Source organism: Bufo bufo, chromosome 3 (genome assembly GCF_905171765.1).
Source record: "Bufo bufo chromosome 3, aBufBuf1.1, whole genome shotgun sequence".
NCBI classification, from domain to species: domain Eukaryota; kingdom Metazoa; phylum Chordata; class Amphibia; order Anura; family Bufonidae; genus Bufo; species Bufo bufo.
In genome coordinates this window covers 37,798,526-37,825,485 of record NC_053391.1, presented here as the reverse complement: position 1 = coordinate 37,825,485, position 26,960 = coordinate 37,798,526, and the positions used below count along the sequence as shown (strand labels likewise).

The 26,960-nt window shown below is 43.8% G+C and overlaps 1 protein-coding gene and 1 long non-coding RNA gene across 2 annotated transcripts in view; both read left to right on the top strand.

Annotated features, from left to right (window-relative positions):
* KCNJ15 (potassium inwardly rectifying channel subfamily J member 15) overlaps positions 1 to 19,133 on the top strand; it is a 68,324-nt gene extending 49,191 nt beyond the window's left edge. The window contains exon 2 of the mRNA XM_040423096.1: positions 16,940 to 19,133. Coding sequence (XP_040279030.1) covers positions 16,959 to 18,089 — 1,131 coding nt within the window. The 5' untranslated portion in view covers positions 16,940 to 16,958 and the 3' untranslated portion in view covers positions 18,090 to 19,133. The remainder of the gene's footprint in view (positions 1 to 16,939) is intronic.
* Positions 8,020 to 26,749, top strand: LOC120994486. The gene is made up of 3 exons (XR_005777422.1): positions 8,020 to 8,032; positions 14,548 to 14,551; positions 26,647 to 26,749. It is a non-coding gene; the product is annotated as an uncharacterized LOC120994486 (long non-coding RNA).
* The last annotated feature ends 211 nt before the right edge of the window (positions 26,750 to 26,960 follow it).

Genomic DNA, 26,960 nt, shown 5'->3' with positions numbered 1-26,960 from the left:
ATCAGCAGGATCAACTCTACCAGGCAGCCTGCCTTGTTCGATAGGCTTGATTCTGCTGACAGGTCCTCCTTAGGAAGCTGTGATGTTGACCATGTTGACCATGTTGGTTGAAAGACTTCCAGTGTTGGGGTGCCTCAGTGAGGGCTGTTTTTAGGCCTTGTTCACATGGAAATGATGGCCGTTTTCAGAACAAATTAAATGAAGTCTATGGGGCTATTCACCTGGCTGTTTTTTTTAACGGCTAGACAGATCACATTGAAATCAACCGAATCATTTTTAACAACACCCATCAATAGGATACAAAGGGCCATTCACGGGTTAAAAAAAAAAATGCTCACCTCATCCACTTGTACGCATGGGGACGCTGGAGGCAGCAGGACCCGAGGTGTGATCATGTGACGTCACTGTGCTGGGAGCGCCAGGTCCTGCTGTCGAGTGTCCCTATGTGTGCAAGTGGATCAGGGGATTTTTTTATAGGCAAAAGCAGAATGGGAGCCACTAAGAGGGGGTGGTCGCTTTGTCCTACTGGGGCGATACTAATGGGAGCATTAATCATACTGGGGGGACACAATGGGGGCCATCAATGAGATTAGGGGGTTACGGTGGGGGCCATTAATCCAACTGGGGGGCACTATGGGGGCCATTGATGAGACTAGAGGTTACTATGGTGGTCATTAATCATACTGGGGTGACACTAATGGGAGCATTAATCATACTGGGGGGCACTATGGGGACCATTAATGAGACTAGGGGGTTACTATGGGGGCCATTAATCATACTAGGGTAACACTAAAAGGAGCATTAATCATACTGGGGGGCACTATGGGGGCCATTAATAAGACTAGTGGTTACTATGGGGGCCGTTAATCATACTGGGGGCACTATGGGGGCCATTCATTTGACTAGGGGTTACTATGGGGGCCATTAATCATACTAGGGGGGCACTATGGGAGACATTAATTTGACTAGGGGTTACTATGGGGGGCCATTTATCATACTGGGGGGGGCACTATGTGGTCAATTGATGTCCAAGGGGGACTATGGGTGGCATTATGTATAATGTGAGGCACTGCTAGAGTTGTGACATTAAAAAAATAACAGCCATTGAAAACTGATGCAAAACGGCCATAAACAACTGAGAGTATGTCCATCTTTAACAGAATTTTTTTTCACTATTGTCTGAGCATCCCCTCACTGCTGCCTCATAAAGGGGATCCCAAGGAGGAGGCCATCATGGACAGAGGTTGTCTTTAGGTTCATAGTTTGGGTGAAGAAGAAGTTCTTAGATAAAACCGTCCTCCCCTCTGTCGTGCCCTATGGATATAACTATAGCGATAAAATCCAAGGCTGATACAAAAAATGTGAAATAACTACATGCACCAAAGGAGACAAAAAATCAGAAAAAACATCAAGTTACATAACAACCTGTATGGCCAAATGTACAAAGGTTGTTTGAAGGAGAAAAAGAAAGAGACATGATTCTATTTATTGTGCAGTTATGTATTTCCTGCAGAGGCGCAGTATTACGCTTCACTGATGTAATATTCTCCGATACGTCTTTTCTTATTTCCAGTTTTCAATCAGTAATAATTGAGGTTCCATTGTCTCGCTGGGCAGCACCCTTTAGCCCATGTAATCTGATCATGTATAGTCATTTTACGAATTGTGTGTTGTGTTTGTGTTAGAGCCCACGGAGCAGTATCCGGTATCATAATTCTCTTTATCTCTATTATCAGTTTACATTCCATCGCGTTGGGTAACGAAAGCTTTTTCCTTTACCCCTGGTCCGATTTCCCGTCTCCTTTCTTGCTAACAAGGCAATTCCTCTGGAGAGTGGAGTCCTGTAAAGGTTCTCCTACCCAGGAGCAAAGGAGATGGGACCAGTCTGAGCTGGACCCCCTCCCAGGACCTGATAACATGGTCTATCTCTACGATACACATGGCCACACTAATAATGCCAAACCAGAGGGCCCACAAAATTGTACCCCCAGAGCTGATCCGAGAGCTGGGGAGTAACCTTTCACTCTATCCCCAGTTGATGAGGTATGGTGGCAGGCAAGGTGGCAGATAATAGCACTCTAGGGTAGTCATTCTCTCTCTCTCTTGATTCCTCATTGCTATGGCTATAAACTAGCACCCACGGCTGCAGGTGTCCACTTGATAAATACAGGCTTTTGGGTTTGCCTGCACCGGGCTAGGGAGATGGGTGTCTTAACATGTTCTCCCTCACCTGAAGCAGGATCTATGAAGCTATCATTGCTGGTCACCACACTGACTGTAGCACCATAGGTCTGAATAATATCCCCAGCCTAGGACCTTCCAGTCTCCCTGGAGCCGTGGTCCTCATAGTTGAGCTGATACACCCCCTACCTTGAGAATCGAAGATGGGGCACATAACGTTCTGCAGTCCTATGAGTCAGGCACGGCTGTAGGTGTCCACTTGATAAATACAGGCTTTTGGGTTTGCCTGCATCAGGCTAGGGTGATGCATGTCTTAACATGTTCTCCCTCACCTGCAGCAGGATCTATGAAGCTATCATTGCTGGTCACCACACTGACTGTAGCACCATAGGTCTGAATAATATCCCCAGCCTAGGACCTTCCAGTCTCCCTGGAGCTGTGGTCCTCATAGTTGAGCTGATACACCCCCTACCTTGAGAATCGAAGATGGGGCACATAACGTTCTGCAGTCCTATGAGTCAGGCAGGGCTCAGATCTTCTGGCACTTCGGGGAGTGTTTTCGCTTTAAGATGTTTCTTGCTTGAGCTCAGTGCTGTGCTGTAATGTGTGTTTGTGTGATTTATACCTTTATATAATGGCAGGATCTTGGACATATTTTTAGATGAAAGTGATCTAGTAGCACAAGATGCTCATTAATTACCAGGAACATCTGTATCACGCCGGCTGTGAGCGCGTCTCTGGGAAAAAACTATTGGACCATAAAATATTAACTTTTTATGTAACAGATCTGCAAGAGAAGCAACATAATATTATTTAATGGGATGCTATCTTCAAATCTCTCTATCTATATATGTAGATAAGGCCTCATGCACACGACAGTGTTTTTTCACTGTCCGTGATTTGGCTTCAGTGGTCCGTGTCCGATTTTGCTTCAGTTGTGTTTCCTTGTGACTTCCTTTTTTTTTGTCTGACGGGAAAAAAAAGGAAGGTTAATGAAAAGTGTAATTTTATTGCACCAAGGTCTTGTAGAAAAAAACGGACACGGATGACATACCAGTTGTGCATCCGTTTTTTTTGACGGACCCATTGACTTGAATGGGTCCGTCCTCCGTTTTCCACTGACAAGAATAGGACAGGTTATATTTTTTTGGACGGACAGGAATCACGGATCACGGACGCGGAAAAAAAAACGGAGGACTGTCAGTTTTTTTTCACAGCTCCATAGAAATGAATGGGACCTCCGCTAAACTGTGAAAAATGGCGCGGATGCACGCAACGGTCGTGTGCATGAGGCCTTAATGTAAAAACAAGGGCGGCACAGCAGAAAAAGACAAAAAGAAAAATGTATATCTGGGTGCCAGCGGCTGTGGGGGCGATCCACCCACCTTACTTACATAACTGGCCAAATTCCACGGCACTTCCAAAAATAGTGTCAATTTATTCCCCAAGATCACTGCTTGAGAAAGATCCCATTGAGTGGACTGAAACGTTGCTGTTTTCTTGGTGAATCAATTGACACTATTTTTGGAAGTGCCGTGGAACGTGTCCGTCTATCTATCAGAAATGATTCCATGGCGCCTCCACATGCACTAAAAAAGTGTGTCTTTTATTCACCCATGCAACGTACAGTCCTTTACTGGGACTTTTTTTCAGCAATATTATATTGAACAGTAGTACTTGAAAAAAGTACTGGGCGTATGGGGGGGGGGGGGGGGGGGGGGGCATTTCCAGCCTCGGATAACCGGATAACCCCTTTAAGATTTTTTTCCACAGTGCTGCTCAAGCTTTATCTTTGTCTATCTATCTATCTATCTCCTATCTATCTATCTATCTATCTCATATCTATCTATCTATCTATCTATTATCTATCTATCTCATATCTATCTATCTATCTATCTATCTATACAGGTATATCTAAATTTTTCTATAAATTATTAATCTACTATCTATCTATCTATCTATCTATCTATCTATCTATCTATCTATCTATTATCTATCTATCTCTGTATCTATCTATCTATTATCTATCTATCTATCTATCTATCTATTATCTATCTATCTATCTCTCTATCTATCTCATATCTATCTATCTATCTATCTATCTATTATCTATCTATCTATCTATCTATCTATTATCTATCTATCTATCTCATATCTATCTATCTCTGTATCTATCTATCTATCTATCTATCTATCTATCTATCTAATTGGAAAAATGAGGAGGCAGCACACTGTGTAGACGAGGGGTGCACGTCCGGCAAAAGTGGACCAGCACCTAGGCCCAATAAGCTAGAAGAAAAAATAGCCAGCAGCACTCCGAGATATTAAAGGCAAACGGTGGTTTATTAGACCCAAAGTCAAGCGACGTTTCGACAGCTTGTTGCTGTCTTTGTCATGCTTGACAAAGACAGCAACAAGCTGTCGAAACGTCGCTTGACTTTGGGTCTAATAAACCACCGTTTGCCTTTAATATCTCGGAGTGCTGCTGGCTATTTTTTCTTCTATCTATCTATCAGTCTGTCCCTGTCTGTCTATCCATCCATCGTCTCTGAATTAAAAATCTTTGAGTTATATATACATTTTCTATCTGTGAATTATATCTATCTATCTATCTATCTATCTATCTATCTATCTCCTATCTATCTATCTATCTATCTATCTATCTATCTATCTATCTATCTATCTGTCTATCTCATCTTTCTTTCTCTCTTCTACTTTGTATCCATTACCTGGTCCTGTCCACATGCTATGGAACATCTCCACATGGATTTTTTACCACGTTTCTTAAAAGAAAATAAGTCGCAGAAATAAGTAGCACTCTCCTTTTTCTAATTTTTGCAGATTCTGCATGAAAAACGTACCATCCCAATTGAATGACAGTGGGGCCAATCCCCACCGGCTGCGGAGATGTGATTGTTAGCCTTGGATTTCTGCCGCAATATGAGACGGAGTCAATGCTGACGTGTGAACATGGCCTTAGTGTGCATTCGTGATTAATGGAGCAGATGATACAAAGCTCCCGGTTAAGCGCTGGTAATCTCTGACTTACACGTTGTGTATTTTGGGAGGTATCAGACAGATGAACTCAGGGTTGCTGTTGGGTCCTGGCAGGTAGTAGAAGACATCTGCTGGAAATCTAGCTTCTTCAAATATGTCTTGTGGCCAAAGATACTACAGCTGTCCATATAATGGTGTAATACAGAGCAGAAATGATGACTGGCTTCCCAGCTAATGCTTTATAGGGGTCAGCTGTCAGTGTAATCGTGGACATTACAGGGCTACAGATATTGATGATCGATCCTCACGATGGATCATCCACATCACATCCAAGCAGTTCTTCTCTTAGTCTCCTATTGCCTTGTCCATTTTTAACTTATGTCTGATCAGTAGGTTCCCCTCCTCCTCTTCCTCATTATCCTGTGTCTGCAGCAGGAGCCTCCCCCCCATGGAAGAGACAACAGAACCCAACACTTAGCATTCTAGGTTTGTATAGTCTCTATGTCCACGGAGCCGAGAGAAGAAAATGGTTCAAAGTCCAATATCCTATTAGGTTGCAAACTTGTGACTCCATAGATTGTGTGGCCTCCTCTTATATAAGTGTTCATTGGGACAGATTGTTAGAGCCATCCCTACTAGCAAGGTGAGCACTCTCATTTCAGTTGGGTTGGCACCACGACGGGTGGGCACATAGCTATATTATCATTCATGATGTATGCTCCCAAGCCTGGTAGCCTCATAAGAGCTTTCACTGTTGGATTGGGCAGAGAGCCCCTGAGGATCCGGTGCAGAGGATGGGAGTGGTAATGGTCCTGATGACATGTTGTGTCACGGTGTACTCTCTCAGAACCGTTGCTCCTGGGAATCGGTGCAGTGAAAAGATGGTGTAAAAAGGATTAGGCAGACGTAGAAGAACAGCAAGCGTTTTGCAAAAGATGAGTTATAGTACATCCAGCTGTCATCTGTACAAGGTACAATGTCTCTATCCCCAACTGATGAGGTATGGTGGCAGGCAAGATGACAAATAATAGCACTCTAGTGTAGTCCTTCCCTCTCTTCTAATTTATCATTGCCATGGCTGTAGTTGTCCACTTGATAAATACAAGCTTTTGGGTTTGCCTGCACTGGGCTATGGTGATGGGTGTCTTAACGTGTTCTCCCTCACCTGCAGCAGGATCTATGAAGCTATCATTGCTGGTCACCACACTGACTGTAGCACCATAGCTCTAAATAATATCCACAGCCTTGGACCTTCCAGTCTCCCTGGAGCTGTGGTCCTCATAGTTGAGCTGATGCAGTGCCCCCTAAGACCCTTGGAGTGGGAGCAGATGTTCCTCCTCACTAACCTAGCTCATCGGACCAGCTCACTCTTACTAAGAGTGGAGGAATGGAATGGTTTTTCCTATTACTGATGCCAACCATACCTTCAAATGCTAGTGCACATACATTAACATAGAAATACATAACAGGGCATAACATTACATAAAAGTCTTTTTGGGCACTTTTTTCCCCTGCTCTTATGTATATACAGTATGTCTGAAAATATGGAAATTTGCGTGTAAACTCATTGACCGAGCCAACACCAACTGAAATATCAAGGCCGGTCATGAGTGCACCTGTGGCTCTTTTTATGTGTCCCGTTTAATGGCCCTTTACCTGTGTGCATTCTGCATAGGTAATACTATCTAGCTGACATGAACATAAATACCTGCATGTCTATTGACCCTGAGCAAAACCCGGAATTAACTGGCTTGTACAAGAAATGAAGTAAAGTTATAGATGTCTCATGAGATGTCTATAGGCTCCAGGAAAAGGCTGATAGTGACTTAAGTGATGTTTTATTGCCTGCTATTCAGAGTGCAGATAAGGTAAAAATGACGGCAGAATGGTACCAGTCTGTGATATACTGTGCCATTGTGGGAAGGAAGCTCCCTACACAGTGGCGTAACTACCGGGGAAGCAGGGGAAGCGACTGCTTCGGGGCCCGGGCTGACATGGAGGTGAGTAGAAAATTATTATTATTTTTTTTTTTTAAATACCGGACTGTTACTTTACTGCCACGTGGGAGGCTATTGGCGCCATGATACTGGCACATGGAGGGGGAGGAGAGAGGCACTTGATACTGGCACATTAGGGGGCAGGGGGAGAGGATGGCACTATGATACTGGCACATGGAGGGGGGGAGGAGAGGGGCACTTGATACTGGCACATTAGGGGGCAGGGGGAGAGGATGGCACTATGATACTGGCACATGGAGGGGGGGAGGAGAGGGGCACTTGATACTGGCACATTAGGGGGCAGGGGGAGAGGATGGCACTATGATACTGGCACATGGAGGGGGGGAGGAGAGGGGCACTTGATACTGGCACATTAGGGGGCAGGGGGAGAGGATGGCACTATGATATTGGCACATGGGGGGGGGGGCAAGAAATGGACGAATCATGACGGGCAGAAAAGTAAAATTTGCCCAAATGTAGATTCGCTACCGGCCCTGGATAGGTGTATAGTGTGAATCCAGCACAGTAGTGTGTGTGGTGTATGTAGCAGAGCTGTATGCGACACAGGGATGTATAATGTGCACAGCAGAGCTGTGTATGTAAAATGTGCAACACAGTTATATATAATGTGCCACTTAGAGCTGTGTGTGTAGTAGAGCTGTGTATGTAAAATGTGTAACACAGTGATATATAATTAGTGATGTCGCGAACATAAAATTTTCCGTTCGCGAACGCTGAACGCAAATTTCTGTAAATGTTCGCGAACGGGCGAACCGGGCGAACCGCCATAGACTTCAATAGGCAGGCGAATTTTAAAACCCACAGGGACTCTTTCTAGCCACAGTAGTGATGGAAAAGTTGTTTCAAGGGGACTAACACCTGGACTGTGGCATGCCGGAGGGGGATCCATGGCAAAACTCCCATGGAAAATTATGTAGTTGACGCAGAGTTGGATTTTAATCCATTAAGGGCATAAATCACCTAACAATCCAATTTTTTTTTTAACAACGTGGTTTAAAACATCCAGTGTGTGTATATGATCAGGTATGATGTTGTATCGATCAGATAATGTAAGGGTTACGCCCGCCTCACAGACATTGACAGACCAAACTCCCCTTTTAATGCATCGCAAACAACCGCAAACAGTCCATTTGCCCAACCGCAAACTCCCCATTTTTTCAAGGTTGGATACCAAGCTAGCCATGTCCCGTTTCTTCCTCCACCCAGCCACATACAACACCAAGGGTCCCCGAAAGGTGAATTGAATAGATTTTTCGAATGGGGAGATGGTTAAAAAAACGCTGGCTCCCTCCCCTTTGTTTGAATCCACGGTCACTGCGTCTGTACCGTGCAATTTACTGCCCCACCCGATATGAGTGGTATTTTCTGTAGTTCTCTCTTCTCATCAGTTTAATCCCTGTTACGTCCCCAATCTGGGGTCAAATTATTAAATAGATTTTTCGAACGGGGAGATGGTTAAAAAAATGCTGGCTCCCTCCCCTTTGTTTGAATCCACGCCACGGTCACTGCGTCTGCGCCGTGCAATTTACTGTCCCACCCGATATGAGTGGTATTTTCTGTAGTACTATTCTCATCAGTTTAATCCCTGCTACGTCCCATATCAGGGTGGGATTGCCTTTTGTGAAAAAAAATTTAGGCCGGGTACCTTCGACTGCCTTCACAGTGACAGACCAAACTCTGATACACCAAAATGAATTGATTTTAGGAACCGGGAGATGGAAAAAGCAGCTTGGTCGGTCCTCTTACTCCCAAGTTGGGGCACTGCGCGTGCACGGACCAATGTGCTGTGACACCCTATATGAGTGGTGTCTTAACTAGTACTATTCCTATCAGTTTAATCCCTGTTACGTGCCCTATCCGGGGACGTGTGTCGAATTGATTAACCATTGTCGAATTAACGAACCATTACGACATCCTGGAATAATTTTGTTCTGAGCTTTGTACTTGCTTTGTATTGGAATTGATGGGGATTTTTTAAATTGTCTGCATTATTTCTAATAAACTATTAAGAGACTTTATTATGATTTTTTTATTTTATGTATTAAAAACCCACCCATACAACCTAAAAAAAAAAATATAAAAAAAATTATGTTTTTTTCTATGAAAAATTATCCAGCCGATCGCTTTTGGTCTGATCATAATGAAGCAACGGCCTTATCATCTGGGGTGTGGCAACATTGCCAACACACTTATAGAGGTGATGATCGCTTCATTGTGATATGCAAGCCCCTTCACCACAACAATGTAACGATCACGAAGGGGAATTGACACTTGTATGTGCCTTTTTGTTTTGTTTTGTTTTTGCAGCCACAGTGCAGCACCAGGCATGTACACTTGCCTGAAAAATAATGTTATTGTTGCAGCCGCTAGTGTCGCAGCGGCCGGAAAAATTGATATTTTCAAGGCAGAAAGGTGACTAAAACATTGCGGCTTGAACCCTAGTTGGTTGTGGAGAATTCACGAAAGTCATCCGGTTATGCAGACATTAAATACAGCAGCGTGGGGACCATTTTGAGGCCAAGGCATGTCATCAGGCTGTTGTTAGTCAAACGTATCCCCCACTGTCAGTCCCTTCGGGATCCATGCCTCATTCATCTTAATGAAGGTGAGGTAATCAACACTTTTTTGACCGAGGCGACTTCTTTTGTCAGTGACAATGCCTCCTGCTGCACTGAAGGTCCTTTCTGACAGGACACTTGAAGCGGGGCAGGCCAGAAGTTCTATCGCAAACTGGGATAGTTCAGGCCACAGGTCAAGCCTGCACACCCAGTAGTCAAGGGGTTCATCGCTCCTCAGAGTGTCGATATCTGCAGTTAAGGCGAGGTAGTCTGCTACCTGTCGGTCGAGTCGTTCTCTAAGGCTGGATCCCGAAGGGCTGTGGCGATGTGTAGGACTGAAAAAGCTCCGCATGTCCTCCATCAACAACACGTCTGTAAAGCGTCCTGTCCTTGCCGCCGTGGTCGTGGTAGGAGGAGGATTACTTTCACCTCTTCCCCTGTTAGATTCCCGTTGTGCTGTGACATCCCCCTTATAAGCTGTGTAAAGCATATTTTTTAGTTTGGTTTTGAACTGCTGCATCCTTTCTGACTTTCGGTAAGTTGGTAACATTTCCGCCACTTTCTGCTTATACCGGGGGTCTAGTAGCGTGGCCACCCAGTACAGGTCGTTCTCCTTCATCCTTTTTATACGAGGGTCCCTCAACAGACATGACAGCATGAAAGACCCCATTTGCACAAGGTTGGATGCCGAGCTACTCATTTCCCGTTCCTCGTCCTCACTGATGTCATTGACGGTCTGTTCTTCACCCCAGCCACGTACAACACCACAAGTCCCAGATAGGTGACAACAACGAGCACCCTGGCATGCCTGCTGTGGTTGGTCTTCCTCCTCCTCAAAGCCACATTCCTCCTCTGACTCCTCTTCCTCACACTCCTCTTCCAGCGTTGCCGCAGGTCCAGCAAGCGATGATGACAAGGCTGTTTCTGGTGGTGATGGTGACCACAACTCTTCCTCTTCACGCTCATCTACAGCCTGATCCAGCACTCTTCGCAGGGCACGCTCCAGGAAGAAAACAAATGGGATGAGGTCGCTGATGGTGCCTTCGGTGCGACTGACTAGGTTTGTCACCTCCTCAAAAGGACACATGAGCCTACAGGCATTGCGCATGAGCGTCCAGTAACGTGGCAAAAAAATTCCCAGCTCAGCAGAGGCTGTCCTAGCACCCCTGTCATACAAATACTCGTTGACGGCTTTTTCTTGTTGGAGCAGGCGGTCGAACATTAGGAGTGTTGAATTCCAACGTGTCGGGCTGTCGCAAATCAAGCGCCTCACTGGCATGTTGTTTCGGCGCTGAATGTCTGAAAAGTGCGCCATGGCCGTGTAGGAACGCCTGAAATGGCCACACACCTTCCTGGCCTGCTTGAGGACGTCCTGTAAGCCTGGGTACTTAGACACAAAGCGTTGTACGATGAGATTCAACACGTGTGCCATGCACGGCACATGTGACAACTTGCCCAAATTCAATGCCACCAACAAATTGCTTCCATTGTCACACACCACTTTGCCGATCTCCAGTTAGTGCGAGGTCAGCCACTGATCCACCTGTGCGTTCAGGAGTGCTGGTCCGGTGTGGCTCTCTGCTTTCAGGCAAGTCAACCCCAAGACAGCGTGACACTGTCGTATCCGGGATGTGGAATAGCCCCTGGGGAGCTGGGGGGATTCAGTTGATGTGCAGCCAGACGCCGCAGCAGAAGAGGACTCAGCCGAGGAGGTTATGGAAGAGGATGGAGTAGGAGGAGTAGAGGAGGTGGCAGTAGGCCTGCCTGCAAGTCGTGGCGGTGTCACCAACTCCGCTGCAGAGCCACGCATTCCATGCTTGTCAGCCGTCAGCAGGTTGACCCAATGCGCAGTGTAGGTGATATACCTGCCCTGACCGTGCTTTAAAGACCAGGTATCAGTGGTCAGATGGACCCTTGCCCCAACACTGTATGCTAGAGATGCCATGACTTCCTTTTCAATCACTGAGTAGAGGTTTGGGATTGCCTCTTTTTTTTTTTTTTTTTCGTCCGGGTACCTTCCACTGTGGTGTCCCAATAGCGACAAATTTTTTGAAGGCCTCAGACTCCACCAGCTGGTATGGTAAAAGCTGGCGGGCTAAGAGTTCCATCAAGCCAGCTGTCAGACGCCGGGCAAGGGGGTGACTCTGGGACATTGGCTTCCTACGCTCAAACATTTCCTTTACAGACACCTGACTGTGGGCAGATGAGATGGAACTGGTGAAGGTGAGAGGCGGAGTGGCGGGTGGTTGAGAGGGGGAAAGGAGGACAGCAGTGGTTGACGTGGCTGAAGATGCTGGACCAGGAGGAGGATGGTGGCTTTGAGGTTGTGTGCTGCTTCTACTCGTCATCATGTGTTGATCCCATAGGCGTTTGTGATGTGCGATCATGTGCCTTCGCAAAGCAGTTGTACCTAGGTGGGTGTTGGATTTCCCACGACTCTGTTTCTTTTGGCACAGGTTGCAAATGGCATCGCTGTTGTCAGAGGCAGACACAAAAAAAATGCCACACTGCTGAGCTTTGCAATGACGGCATTCTGGTGGTGGCAGCAGCATGTGTTGATTGGCGTGCTGTCTGGCTGACCCCGGGTGCCGATACATGCTGTCTGACTGTGCCACTAGCTCCTTGCGACGACCTCCCCCTGCTTCCAACTCGTCTCCTGCTTCTCTCTGTCTCCCCTTCTGAACTTTCCCCCTCTTCTTCTTCTCTTCGAGCAGGCACCCACGTGGCATCCACGGACACATCGTCATCATCAACCACTTCACTTGTATCTGACACCTCAGCAAAGGAAGCAGCAGCGGGTACAACATCATCATCATCACACTGTATGTCCATGTGTGTAATGCTGCCTGACTGAGACATATCCCTGTTATCTCCATCCTCTGGCAATAATGGTTGCGCATCACTAATTTCATCCAAATGATGTGTAAATAACTCCTCTGAGGGATCAAGTGAAGCGGCTGTGGTGGCTGTGGTGGTAGTGGTGGTGGTGGCGGCAGGCAGGAGAGTGGTAACTTGACCAAAGCTGAGCTGGAGGAGGATGGTGCGTCAAGGTTCTTAGCGGAAGCTGTTGAAGATTGGGTGTCCTGTGTTAGCCAGTCAACGATTTTCTCAGAATTTTTTGGGTTCAGGGTACGTGGCCTCTGAACACTGGGCATTATTCCAGGGCCAGTGGAAATCACAGCACCACGAACACGACGGCCCCTGCGGCGTGGCCTGCCTCTGCCTGTCATTTTTTATTAGATAAGTGTTACTATGCGTGCAAGGTACTGTACCACCCTATATAAGTGGTGGGCAGTGGGCACAGTATAGTCTGTGTGGGCCTGACACACACAGGCTTGCAAATGGGATTAGATCACAGAAAAATATTAAATAGAATTTTTTTTATCTGCGAGGTATTTTCTGTCACACCCTGTATGAATGGTGTGCACACAGTGCTGTCTGTGACTGAGCCTGCAGCCTCTCACACACGGGCAGGCAACTGCAATATACACTCACCTAAAGAATTATTAGGAACACCTGTTCTATTTCTTATTAATGCAATTATCTAGTCAACCAATCACATGGCAGTTGGTTCAATGCATTTAGGGGTGTGGTCCTGGTCAAGACAATCTCCTGAACTCCAAACTGAATGTCAGAATGGGAAAGAAAGGTGATTTAAGCAATTCTGATCGTGGCATGGTTGTTGGTGCCAGACGGGCCGGTCTGAGTATTTCACAATCTGCTCAGTTTCTGGGATTTTCCCGCACAACCATTTCTAGGGTTTACAAAGAATGGTGTGAAAAGGGAAAAACATCCAGTATGCGGCAGTCCTGTGGGCGAAAATGCCTTGTGGATGCTAGAGGTCAGAGGAGAATGGGCCGACTGATTCAAGCTGATAGAAGAGCAACGTTGACTGAAATAACCACTCGTTACAACCGAGGTATGCAGCAAAGCATTTGTGAAGCCACAACACGCACAACCTTGAGGCGGATGGGCTACAACAGCAGAAGACCCCACCGGGTACCACTCATCTCCACTACAAATAGGAAAAAGAGGCTACAATTTGCACGAGCTCACCAAAATTGGACTGTTGAAGACTGGAAAAATGTTGCCTGGTCTGATGAGTCTCGATTTCTGTTGAGACATTCAAATGGTAGAGTCCGAATTTGGTGTAAACAGAATGAGAACATGTATCCATCATGCCTTGTTACACTGTGCAGGCTGGTGGTGGTGTAATGGTGTGGGGGATGTTTTCTGGGCACACTTTAGGCCCCTTAGTTCCAATTGGGCATCGTTTAAATGCCACGGGCTACCTGAGCATTGTTTCTGACCATGTCCATCCCTTCATGACCACCATGTACCCATCCTCTGATGGCTACTTCCAGCAGGATAATGCACCATCTCAAAAAGCTCGAATCATTTCAAATTGGTTTCTTGAACATGACAATGAGTTCACTGTACTAAAATGGCCCCCAAAGTCACCAGATCTCAACCCAATAGAGCATCTTTGGGATGTGGTGGAACGGGAGCTTCGTGCCCTGGATGTGCATCCCTCAAATCTCCATCAACTGCAAGATGCTATCCTATCAATATGGGCCAACATTTCTAAATAATGCTATCAGCACCTTCTGGAATCAATGCCACGTAGAATTAAGGCAGTTCTGAAGGCAAAAGGGGGGTCCAACACCGTATTAGTATGGTGTTCCTAATAATTCTTTAGGTGAGTGTATGTATATATAAAAAAAAAGCAGACTGATGTACCAGCCCTGAAAAGGGCTTTTTGGGGTGCTGTCAGGACGCTGTCCTTACAGCAGATGAGTCTGTGGACACAGAACACTGCCCTAGCTAACGCTTTCCCTATTGAATCAGCAGCAGCAGCACTTTCCCTCCTCTCACTGAGAATGCAGATTCCGAATGAATCTAAAATGGATGCTGTCCGGGAGGTGGGAGGGTCTGCTGCTGATTGGCTGGAATGTGTCTGCTGACTGTGAGGTACAGGGTCAAAGTTTACTCAATGATGATGTATAGGGGGCACCGGGAACTATTCGCCGGCGAACTATTCGGGCCATCTCTATATATAATGTGCCACACAGAGGTGTTTATGTAAAATGTGTAACACAGTGATATATAATGTGCCACTCAGAGCTGTGTGTGTAGCAGAGCTGTGTATGTAAAATGTGCAAAAACCCTGATGCTCTCAAAAAGAGCAAGCAATATAAAACATTGTAGTTTGATACCTTTTACCCCTTAAAGACCGGGCCCATTTTCATTTTTAGATTAGCCATAACCTTTTTATTTTTCCATTCACATAGTCATATGAGGGCTTTTTTTGTGTGGGACAAGATGCATTTTTTAAATGTCGCCACTTAATTTACCATGTCTTGTATCAGAAAGCAGGGAAAAAATAAATTCTTTGTGGGTTAAAAAAAAATTAAACAAAAAACACACACAATTCCGCCAAGGTTTTTGAGGTTTTGACATCACGGCGTTCACTAAAAATGACGTCTTTATTCTGCGGCTCAATACGATACAAAACTTGTATAGTTTTTATTTGGTTTAATTACTTTAATAAATTACTTTTCTATATTTCGGTCTATGTGAGGGCTTGTTTTTGTGTAACGATCAGTAGTTTTCTTGGGGGGGAGGGGGCCCCATACAAAAATTTGCTGTGGGGCCCAGTCACTTCTTGTTACGCCCCTGTCCCTACATCAGACCACACCTTGTGCACTAAGCTTTTGCTACTTTTGGACCAATGTGACATATTTAGCAAAGATCCATCTAGAAAGACTTAGCTCCTCTTCAGTATTCTTAGTTACCATATGCTTCCCCTATGCTTTGCAGAGACTCATCACATTAAGGACAACCATTGATAGATCAGGATATAAAACTGTTGTCTCCTAACTACATAGTCTCAGTGTAGCCTATGTGATTCTGCTTCAGCCTGTCTCCCCTGCCTCCTGCTTGTGATAGGTTCCTCCCTATCTGAGAGCAGTGTGTAGCTGCATCTCATAGAAATACACTGAAGATTCTGCATATAGTGCACACAAAGCATAGACAGGAAATGTGCGTCCGGGAGAGCCGAGTGAAGCTGCATCTCATAGGATACACTGGAGATTCTGCACACAGCACACAGAGATAGTATATAAATTTAGTGTGAGTCAGGGAAGTTTTATAAAGCTGCAGCTAATCCTTGTATGGCCTTACCTTTATCACTGTTATCCTGGTCCCTTAGGGCAGAAATTATACGGTATAGGGACATACAGATGAAAAAGGAGCGTGTAGCTGGTAACTCAAGTGGTGTCTGTAATCCTATAGTTCATAGAAAGCCAACCACACAGGGAAGACTGACACCGTGTCTACACAACGGTCTGGACTTGAGGTCAGCTGGGAGGATGGGGTGTGTCACACGATAAAGATTCCAATAAAGAAAGGGATCATGTATGAATGCAACTGAGCTGGGATGCAACTGATCTGTGTAGTTCTGGAGCCTATTTTCGGTGATAGGACTAGCTGATTGGTGGGGGTTGTGGGGTGTCAGATCCCTGATGAACAGATATTGATCTCCTATCCCGAGTATAAGCCAGCAATGTAAAATACTGGAAACCCCTTTAAAGGGTTTCCCCAATGATTAATGTAAAAATTGAAAATCAGACATCATATAGTACATGACTGTCTCTTTCTATCAAAGCTAGCCCTGTACCTCACATGGATCCAGATATCTCCCCATTTGTTGTTCCAAAAGCTCTGCTAGATTCTCTTCAGGCTGAAATCTCAGGAAGCTTGTCTTTTCTCAGGGGATGTGTCCTTTCTGCTGCAGTTTTCAGCTAACCCAGCTACTGCTGAAAGTAGCTGGGCCAGCTGGTACAGCTATCTCCAAAGTTCCCATAGAAATGAATGGAGCAGTGGCTGGACTTGCGTGGTGCTCTCTCCATTCATTTCTATGGGCCTTCTGAAAATAGCCAAGCACGCTCACTTGACAATTTGTGGAACTCCCTTAGAGATGAATGAAGAGCTGTTCTGGAGATAGGTGCGGATCTCAGATGTGGGACCCATACCTATCTGACTTTGATGGCATAACCTAGCAATATGTCATCCAAGTCCCAGATGACTAGTCCTTTTAAGGTTTTGCCATTGAGTAGTTTTTGCCATCACAGCTGTATACATTAATATTTTTTAAAAATTCTAATGTTATGCATTTTCTTTTAGGACTGATCCAGAGCAGACCATGGATGTCACACACTCCGACATGTCAAGCTGCCCACTAGTAGGGAGTGACAGTCAGCCTGAAGTGAAGACAGACAGACCAAGGGTGATATTAAAAAGTGGCCACAGCAATGTAAAAATTGACAAAGTTGAAGGAGTTTTTCTTCTGTACCTTCAAGACTTATGGACAACTGTCATTGACATGAAATGGAGGTATAAACTCACCTTGTTTGCCGCAACCTTTTTAGTGACATGGAGTTTTTTTGGAGTAATTTATTTTGTCATAGCCATCGTCCATGGAGATGTACAAAGTGATCCGTCTTCCAACCACACTCCTTGTGTAATGAACGTTGACTCCTTCACTGGTGCCTTCCTTTTTTCTCTAGAGTCACAGACCACAATTGGCTATGGCTTCCGGTTCATCACTGAAGAATGCCCAGTGGCTATAGTCTTGCTTGTGATACAGTTGGTCCTAACCACTTTGATTGAAATTTTCATCACGGGTACTTTCCTTGCCAAAATTGCCAGACCTAAAAAACGGGCAGAGACTATAAAATTCAGTAATAAAGCAGTTATTACAAAACATAATGGGAAGATGTGCCTGGTGGTACAAGTGGCAAATATGAGGAAGAGTCTTTTAATACAATGTCAACTCTTTGGAAAACTTCTTCATACATATGAAACCAAGGAAGGGGAGAAGATCCTACTGAAACAAGCCAATATGAGTTTCCATGTTGACTCTTCTTCTGAAAGTCCCTTTTTAATCTTGCCGTTGACCTTCTACCACGTTCTTGATGAGTCCAGCCCACTAAAAGATCTGACCCTCGATAATATAAAGACTAAAGACTTTGAACTTGTTGTTCTTCTCAATGCCACAGTGGAGTCTACCAGCGCCGTCTGCCAGAGTCGAACATCTTATCTTCCAGAGGAGATATTCTGGGGTTACGAATTCGTTCCCGTTGTCTATTTGTCCTCCCAAGGGAAATATGTTGCCGATTTCAGTAATTTTGATAAAATCAGGAAGAATGTAGAAGTACAAAATATATACCTTTCAAATTTCGAGAAGCATAAATTGGAAGAGGAATTAAGGCAGCAGGAGGTACAGAGAGAGATAAACAATTTCACGGTGATGTCAATACAAAGCAATGTTTGACATATCAATGTATTGAATTTTAACTGTCTGTGGAGAATGCCCAGGCTGGTGACCCCTTGCAGTTTTTTTCTTAATTATTTTCATTGTAAACTTCTTAGAAGATTTCCATTTGTAGACTTGAAGACATTAGGCCTCATGCACATGGCCACATGGATCCATGTTGTATGGGTCCGTAATACAGTACGCATAGGACTCCTTGTGCCACCGTCCCAGGTCCGGGAATCTGTGCACGTGTTCCATTTGTAAACTTGAAGACCCTTAGGCCACATGCAAATGGCCATATTATGGATACTTGTTGTATGGATCCATAGTTGAATACTCACAGCAATCCATGGGCCCGTGAGCCCGTTTTCCTTCAGAGTGATACATGGTGTGTGTTTTTTCTCGTAGATTTGTATGGAATCCATGAGAAAATTTATTGTGACGCGTTTTACCACAAGCCATATTTTGGAAGTATTCTCTCCTAAAAACAATGCACAGTGCCCAATGGAGATACGATGGAGCCTCTATAACATAGAACTATTGGGCCTTCGTGTGCCGCTTTCCAAGGTCTGGAAGAGTTGGAGCACACAGCTTTGTCATATGCATATGGTCATAGACGGACCAAATGAAACATCTAAAACTACAGTTAAACAAAAATACTACACTAGTTTTCAACATAATACGAAATTATTCTGTACATTCTGATTAAGATGTATCTTTTTTGTAAGGAACTGATGGATCTACAGTTCTCACTTCTTACTGATCCTCTATGTTCTAGGTTCTCAACCTGTGGTACATGTACCCCATGGGGTATACACCAAACCTCCAGGGGGTGCATTTAGGGAAGGCATCACAGTGTGAGGCTGTTAGAGGATAACTGGCTTAGAAAAGCTTAGAAACACTTTGTTATGTTGGGTCATATTTAATATTGGGAACAAATTGTATATAAGAAGTTAAAGGGCATCTGTCAGCAGTTTTGCACCTATGACACTGGCTGACCTGTTGCATGTGCTCTTGGCAGCTCAAGGCATCTGTGTTGGTCCCATGTTCATATGTGCCCGCATTGCTAAGAAAAAAAGTTTTAATATATGCAAATGAGCCTCTCAAAGCAACGGGGGTGTTACCGGTACATCTAAATGTTCAGCTCTCTCTGCTATGACCGTGCCCTCTGCACTTTGATTGACAGGGTCAGGCAGTGTAAACATCATCACACCTGGCCTTGTCATTTAAAGTGCAGAGGGCACGGCCGTTGCAGAGAGAGCAGAGCCTCTTGGTGTAACAGCAACTCCCCCGTTGCTCCTAGAGGCTCATTTGCATATAGTAAAACATAATTTTTCTCAGTAATGCGGGCACATATGAACATGGGACCAACACAGACGCCTTCAGCTGCCAAGTGCACATGTAACAGGTCAGCCAGTGTCATAGGGACAAAACTGATGACAGATGCCCTTTAAGGAATGAGATGCATTTTAAAACTGGAGAGCTGTGTATATAATATGAAGAAATCACTGAAGAATGCAAAAAAAAAACTACATTATAAAAAATAAAAAATAAAAATAAAAAAATATTCTGAATCCTTGTGGAAAGGAACAGCCTGAGAAATACTGCAACAATCTTTGTGCAATAAATTATTTTATTATAAATAGCATTGTATGTTTATGTATATAGAATATATTGAAAGTATATCATCCCCAAGCCTGCCTCTGATGACATGACTATGTCTCTTGTCCTTGCATCTATTTCCGTCGTCTTACTTGCTTTTTCCCCCATAAAACATCTTGAACAGGATGTAGTCAGAAAGTGACTTATTATTAAAATTAGGGTTTTTATTTTTATTATACTTACGGTATTTTTATTTTTTTAAATGGTGGTGTTTGCATTATGTTTGTTGTGTCTAATCACATAACAAATCTTGAAATGTAGCAGTTTTCACATTGGCCACTAGAATGGTCACTCAGATTCCCAGAGCTTGGGCGGTGGCACAAGGAGTCCTTATGGTTCCGTGCCTCCGTTCCACAACGACCTTCCGGATCGTGGACCCATTCAAGGGGTGCACACGGCCGATGACCGTGTATTGCGGACCCGCTGTTTGTGGGCCGCGATACGGCCATGGCCGGGCAACAATTTTTTTTTTATATATATCAGGATGTTCCAAGTGGAAAGCCACAGAAGGTGTGTGATTTTGGTTTTTCTTGATATAAGGCTGAGGTTAAGAGTAACATGTGATCCTTATATTTTGTGCCAATAATAGGATTGGATCTCATCCTGAAAGACCTTTCCCAAGCTTTTCCTGATCTCCCAGTATGTGGTCCCAAACTTGGTACCACTAATTAATGTGCTAAGTGAGCAGACTCACATCGGCTAGGATCAAGCTTTTTGGAGTTCCCTACTGATGTTGTTGACAATGGACAAGACCTATTCAGTGAAAAAATTACGTTATTCCAATTTATATTAGTGGGGAACTAGTCGCCCATGACCTTTATGACCCCTATTAATATGTCCCAGATATATAATTTTTCTGGATATCCTCTTTAAGCCATATGTTCTTTTCAAAGTACTGTATTGCTTAGGGCTATTTTTAAGGGCTGGTTTTATGAGTGGGCAAGCTGGGCATTTGCCTGAGGTCTTTTTATTTTTTTCCGAGTGGACCTACTGATGATAGGATTTCTAAGAGCATTGTGAATTCAGAATTGACTACACCTGGGAACGTAAAATTAACCCTTCACTGCTTTAGACGATGAGGGAATGAAAAATTAACCATTTCCCTTAACCTTGGAGACCCTACTGTGCTTGCTGTCCCACGTTCAATAAAAAAGGCCCTGTTATTGTCCCCTATCTATTTTGTCTCCAACGTACTGATACCTCTTTTAGTCAAGAAGTTAGTACCAGGTTAACACCAAATACTAGAAAAGGAAAAAGTAAGATGGTGTGAGGGTTGTCATGTATCAACAATATTTTTTATATAATGGTGTAAAAAAAATATGAAATTTGTTACTGAACATGAACTAGAGAGGAATCCTGCCTGACTGCTCTCACCATACTGTACAATGTCACCTTGCAGCACAATGTTTTTTTTTGTTGTTTTTTTTTGCACAATTTTTCTACATTGTTTTAGCAGATTGATACCAGAGACCAAGAGATTCAGAATGAATGTGAATGATAAAGGAAAAGTAATAAATAGAGACTAGGTGCAATATCAGCCACAGCCCATGGACAAAAGTGGTACTGTTTCTTAAAAAATATTTTTATTTCTTTAAAAATGTTAAATAAAATCAATGCCAAGTTATCAAAGTTTAAAGCTACAGGCATTGCCTTTGGTGCATGTGTCCCTACAATAACCCTTAGGCTCCTGACGGCCTTAAAAAATGTAACATCATATATGAAATTATCCAAGGTGGAGCTCCTGTGAGGAGAGCTAACCTGCCCAAGCCCCCATGACAACACTTCTTCTGTGTTTAGGCAGTACTGCGTTATAATAGAGACACTGACCCTTATAGCAACCAATCAGAATTCAGCACTCCTATTTGTAAAAATAAAAAATAAATAAATATTTGGTTACTATCTTGCCTGGAGTCCTTATGATAATGCTGAGCTGCCTGAGCAGAGGGATAGGAAGTGCCGTCATGGGGGCATGGGCCTGCAATTTATTGTTTTAAAAGTAAACACTAAAGGACTTTCTCTTCAATGTCATATACTGTTAAGATCAGTGAGAAATCTGATCAGCTGCTAATGTTTAAGAATTTGCTCTTAAATCTCTGTAAATATATTTTATGAATAATATAAGATTCACTATATTTTCGTATATATCATGTTGGTATATTGCAGTCAAAAGGTGGTGGAAAAAATGTGAAATTTGAGACTGAATTTTTTTTGCCAATGTATATGTATTTTCTTAAGATTTGTAAATTCTGCACTGAACAAATGATAAATAAATATAACATTTGAAACATTTAATATCGTGGAGAAAATATGATCTTACAGCTGATCATAAGGAATTCATGACAAATAGATAAAAGTGCAACATCTTCAAGATATACAGTGCAATCAGAAAGTCTTCAGAACCTTTCACTTTTTCCACATTATGTTGCAGCCTTGTACTAAAATAAAATAAACAATTTTTCCCATCAATCTGTACTTAATACCCCATAATGATAAAGTAAAAACAGAATGTTTGAAATCAGACTCTATAATCTGACAGTGATTACAGCCCACAGTCTTCTTGAGTATGATGCCACAAGGTTTGCACATCTGGATTTGAGGATTTTCTGCCATTCTTCTCTGCAGATCCTCTCACGCTCTGTCACGTTGGATGGGGACCATCATGGACAAAACATTTTCAGGTCTGCCCCAGAGATTGGGTTCAAATCAGGGCTCTGGCTGGGCTACTCAAGAATGTTCACAAGAGTTGTCCCTAAGCCACCTCTGTGTTGTCTTGTTGGAAGGTGAACCTTTGGCCCAGTCTGAGGTCCAGAGCATTCTGGATTAGGTTTTCATTAAGAATATCTCTGTACTTTGCTCCATTCAGCTTTCCCCTCAACTCTGACTAGAATCCCTGTCCCAGCCACTGAAAAACACCCCCACAGCACAATGCCTGCCATTACCATGCTTCACTGTATGGATGGTATTGGGCAGGTGATTATTAGTGTTGATCACGAATATTCTAATCGCAAATTTTTATGGCGAATATTTGCACTTCGAGAATTTTCGAATATCCAGAATATAGTGCTATATCTTCGTAATCGTGAATATTCTAAAAAAAAAATTCATCAGTACCCATGATCCCTTCTTGCTTGTGGGCCATTGAGAAGGCTGCAATATCTTTGACTATAGGAGTAGTGTTGATCGCGAATTTTTCGCATCGCAAAATTTTAATTGCAAATTTTTTATTTTGCGGTTTTCGCAATCAAGAAATAATGACTGGAGATCATGAATTCTCGAATTCGCGAATATATGACGAATATTCTCCTAAATATTTGTGAAATATCGCAAATTCGAATATTGCCCCTGCCGCTCATCACTGGTGATTATCAGAGCATGGTTCCCTCCAGACATGACGCTTAAAACTGAGGCCAAAAAGTTCAATCTTGGTTTCAGCAGTCCAGAGAGTCTTGTTTCTCACAATCTGAGTCCTTAAGGTGTTTGTTTTCTAAACTTTCACGTGTCTTTTACTGAGGAGATGCTTCTCGGCCATAAAGCCCAGATTGGTGGAGTGCTGCAGAGATGGTTGACCTTCTGGAAGTTTCTCCCATTTGCACACAGGATCTTTGGAGTTCAGACAAATTGATCATTGGGTTTTTGGTCACCTCTCTTACCAAGGCCCCTTCTCTCCCAATGCCTTGGTTGCCAAACTTCGGTTTAAGAATTATGGAGGCCACTATGCTCTTGGGAGTTTTCAGTGCAGCAGACATTTTTTGTCCCCTTCTCCTGATCTGTGCCTCCACACAATCCTGTCTCTAAACTCTACAGGCAGTTCTTTCCTCCTCATGGCTTGGATTTTACTCTGATCTGCATGGTCAGCTGTAAGATCTTATATAGACAGGGCTGTGTCTTTACAAATCCTCTCCAATCAACTGAATTTACCACCGGTGACTCCAATCAAGGTGTAGAAACAACTCAGAGAACAGAATGAGAGGCCCCCAGAGCTAAATTTAAGTGACATAGCAAAGGGTTTAAATACTTATGTCCATGCAAAGTTTTAACCTTGCCTTTTTAATAGGTTTGCAAACATTTCTAAAATTTAGTTTTCACTTTCTCACTATGGGGTACTGAGTGCGGATTGATGGGAAAAACTTAATTTTTTTATTTTATTTTAGCACAAGGCCGCAACATAAAATGTGAGAGAAGTGAAAGGGTCTGAAGAATTTTCATAAGCATTGTAGTGAGAATGGTTAAGTTCAAGGGAAACTATCTGTTTGGACTAGAACATCCAAGTTTAGACAACGGAACATAATGAAAACCATTTATCAGAATTGAATGGTGTTCTAAGGTTGTGTAGGGGTTAATACCTCCTTCCCTGATTTTCTACTGGTAGAACAGAAGTCATTCGCCACATTTAGTAATGTGAGTGCTCCTAGATTCTGGGCGTAATTTTCACCAAAAGGTGACATAATTAGCAAAATTTGGTGCATCCAGGGCATAAAGAAATTATATGCAGGTAGCCTTAGATGGGATGTGGCTTATGAGGAAAGGGAAGCAGCTAACCAACAAAGAGCATGGCCTAATATGTGACATTTAGCTCCAAAATGTTGCCACAATTCTGGCATAAAAATTCTAAACCAACATCTACAGGATTAGCAGATATTTCCCAAATGGTGGCCCTAGAGAGGTGGAGGGTTTAAGGCCACCCTTTTTGGTGCTTTAGGGTAGAGGAGAGAATATTGTATGTTTCTTTAGTGGTTCCAATAACATATTGATGGGGTTCATTTCATCTTCTCTGGTCTAGTGTAGTGGAGAGGTTAAAGGGGAATTAAAACCTTGAAAAAGCATAAATCACACAAATACATTGAATCCATGGTGCACACAGAGCTACGTCTACAAGGTGCTCCACAAACTACTGCCGTAAGCAGTTTAGGAGAGATCTTTGCAGACAAAGCACTTTCTCCTCCCCTAGTCTTCTCCATCTTTGGCTACAGAACAGCTGGTGAAGGAGCCTGACATACACACACATTGAACAAAAGCTGAGGAGAAGGGCAGGGCTCAACCACAGTGAAATGCTGTAGATCAATCTTCCTGCACTGCTTTAGGACTCCCTGCCCTTGGTCTCCACAGCCACTTTCTCTCCCACTCCACTGAGATCTATCATCTGCCTCCCTGCATTTTAATCTTGCTCATTTGACTCCAGCCAATTTCATTTCACCCCATTTTCCCACTGACGCAGAGCTCAGCAGTGCAGAGAACTGGTAAAGGGCTGGCAAGGACCTGTGTGATGTCACCATTTGGGCGGAGCTCCTGTGTTCTGTGTGTGAGATGAATTTTTCCCTTTATAAGTTGTCAAATACTAGGACTTGTAATTCTTTCTTTATACTCACTCCATATAATGTCCTCTGAAAGCCCATAATAACATCCTAGAAATGCTGGGAGTTGTAGTTATGCCCTCTTATATCCCTCTCCATGTAATGGCCAAAGATGCCACATAATAACATTCTGTGCATGCTGGGAGTTTAGTTCTCTCCTATTCCATTGATGCCCTATAATAACAGTGAGGTCATTGCTGGGAGTTGTAATTCCTCTTTTCTTATACCCCTATCCCGATAATGTCTATTGATGTCCTATAATAACAGTGTGACATGCTGGGAGTTGTAGTTCTGTCCTCTTATATCCCTCTCCAGGTAATGGCCACTGATGCCCCATAATAACAACCTAAACATTTTGGGAGTTGTAGTTATCTCCTTGCATTCAGACTCCATCTCCACCAGCGTCTAGCATTTTCAGGAGATGTCACTGCATGGAAGCAGCCATTTAACATATATGTCGTGTATAGGTTAAGGGTAGGACAAAAAAAGTGATGTGAACATAGCCTTACAAGCTTCAGTAACAACAAATATCACTTGAAAGGAAGATCTGATAGATTTGTGAAGATGGGGAAGGGTTCCGTCAGAACAGGCATTTTCTCGAACTGTAGCTACAAACTGTTGTCTTGGTTATATTTGTATATATTTGAGTGAGGAGGGGGATTTACAGAGGTGCACCACTAATGAGGTCAGGGTGAGGCGATCGCCTCAGGCAGCACCAAGCTGAAGGGCCATGGGCTGAAGGGAAGGGTTAGGTTAAGAAATTGGCATTAGGGAGGGAGGGGAGCCATTTCCGTATACGGAAAAAATTTGCCTCACTATGGCACTGTTTTGGAGTAGGGAATGGGATTTTCTTGTGTAAGGGATCACTCTCTCTCAGGGGTCTCAATCACAGATTTCTCGCAGACAACCGGATTAAAGTCCAAAACAATGCTTTATTGTCTAGCACTTTAGCACAATACAGCAACCAAAATAACTACTGCCTGTCTAGGCTCTACCTAATACATAATCATTCCCTGACTCACTTCTAAAGAACACTGTTCACACAAGTGATCAGATGTGGCTTTCCTCAGCCCAAACAGTCCAGCAGCCTCTAGGCTGTGACTACAACAACATCAGTACCTTTGGGGGATTGTGGCCCAGAAGTCCACCTGACTCTGGCCGTGCGATCCTCTTTCCGCAGGCATCGCTAGGTCCCCCAAACTCAGGCTTCCTCAGCCTTTCGTTCCCCCCTGACTAACACACAGAGGGTTGGGTTTATGCTCTCCTTGATTAGAGCAGGCCTCACCTGCGATCACCCTCAGGTGAAAAGGGAATAATTTTGCCGGAAGGGTGTGGACTGGCAGATCCCACTATCAAACATATCTGCCAATCCAAGTAAAATCCAGCCCAGAAGAAAATGTATACAAAACTGTCTCAGCAAACTATGCTTTGCTGAGACCACTGCAGCTCTCCGGATTTTAGTTATCTCACCCAGCTGAGGTACCTAAGTGGGATACACACGCCTTCCAGCACTGTCCACATTACCACACCTGGTAGATTTAGTATTCTGCAGTTTATTACAGATTCACCAGCAAAGGAACAATATGGACAATAACAATACATTAGTAAGTGCCTTGTATTAACTTTCTCTACATGATAAATGACATTTGCAGAGTGAGAGAACTCCTTTAAACCCAGCCCCCACCTCCAATACTTTCTGGTTTATGCAGGGCCGGATGCAAGGATTTTTGCCAACACAAGAGAAGCTACATTTGGGTGCCCCCCCCCCTCGCAGCTCACCTGGCCCTGGTCCCGCCTGCAGCAGCTCGCTCCTCCCTCTGTGTGGTCCTGGTATCTTCTCTCTGCTTCAGACAATCGCTGGTTTGAGGACAGTATT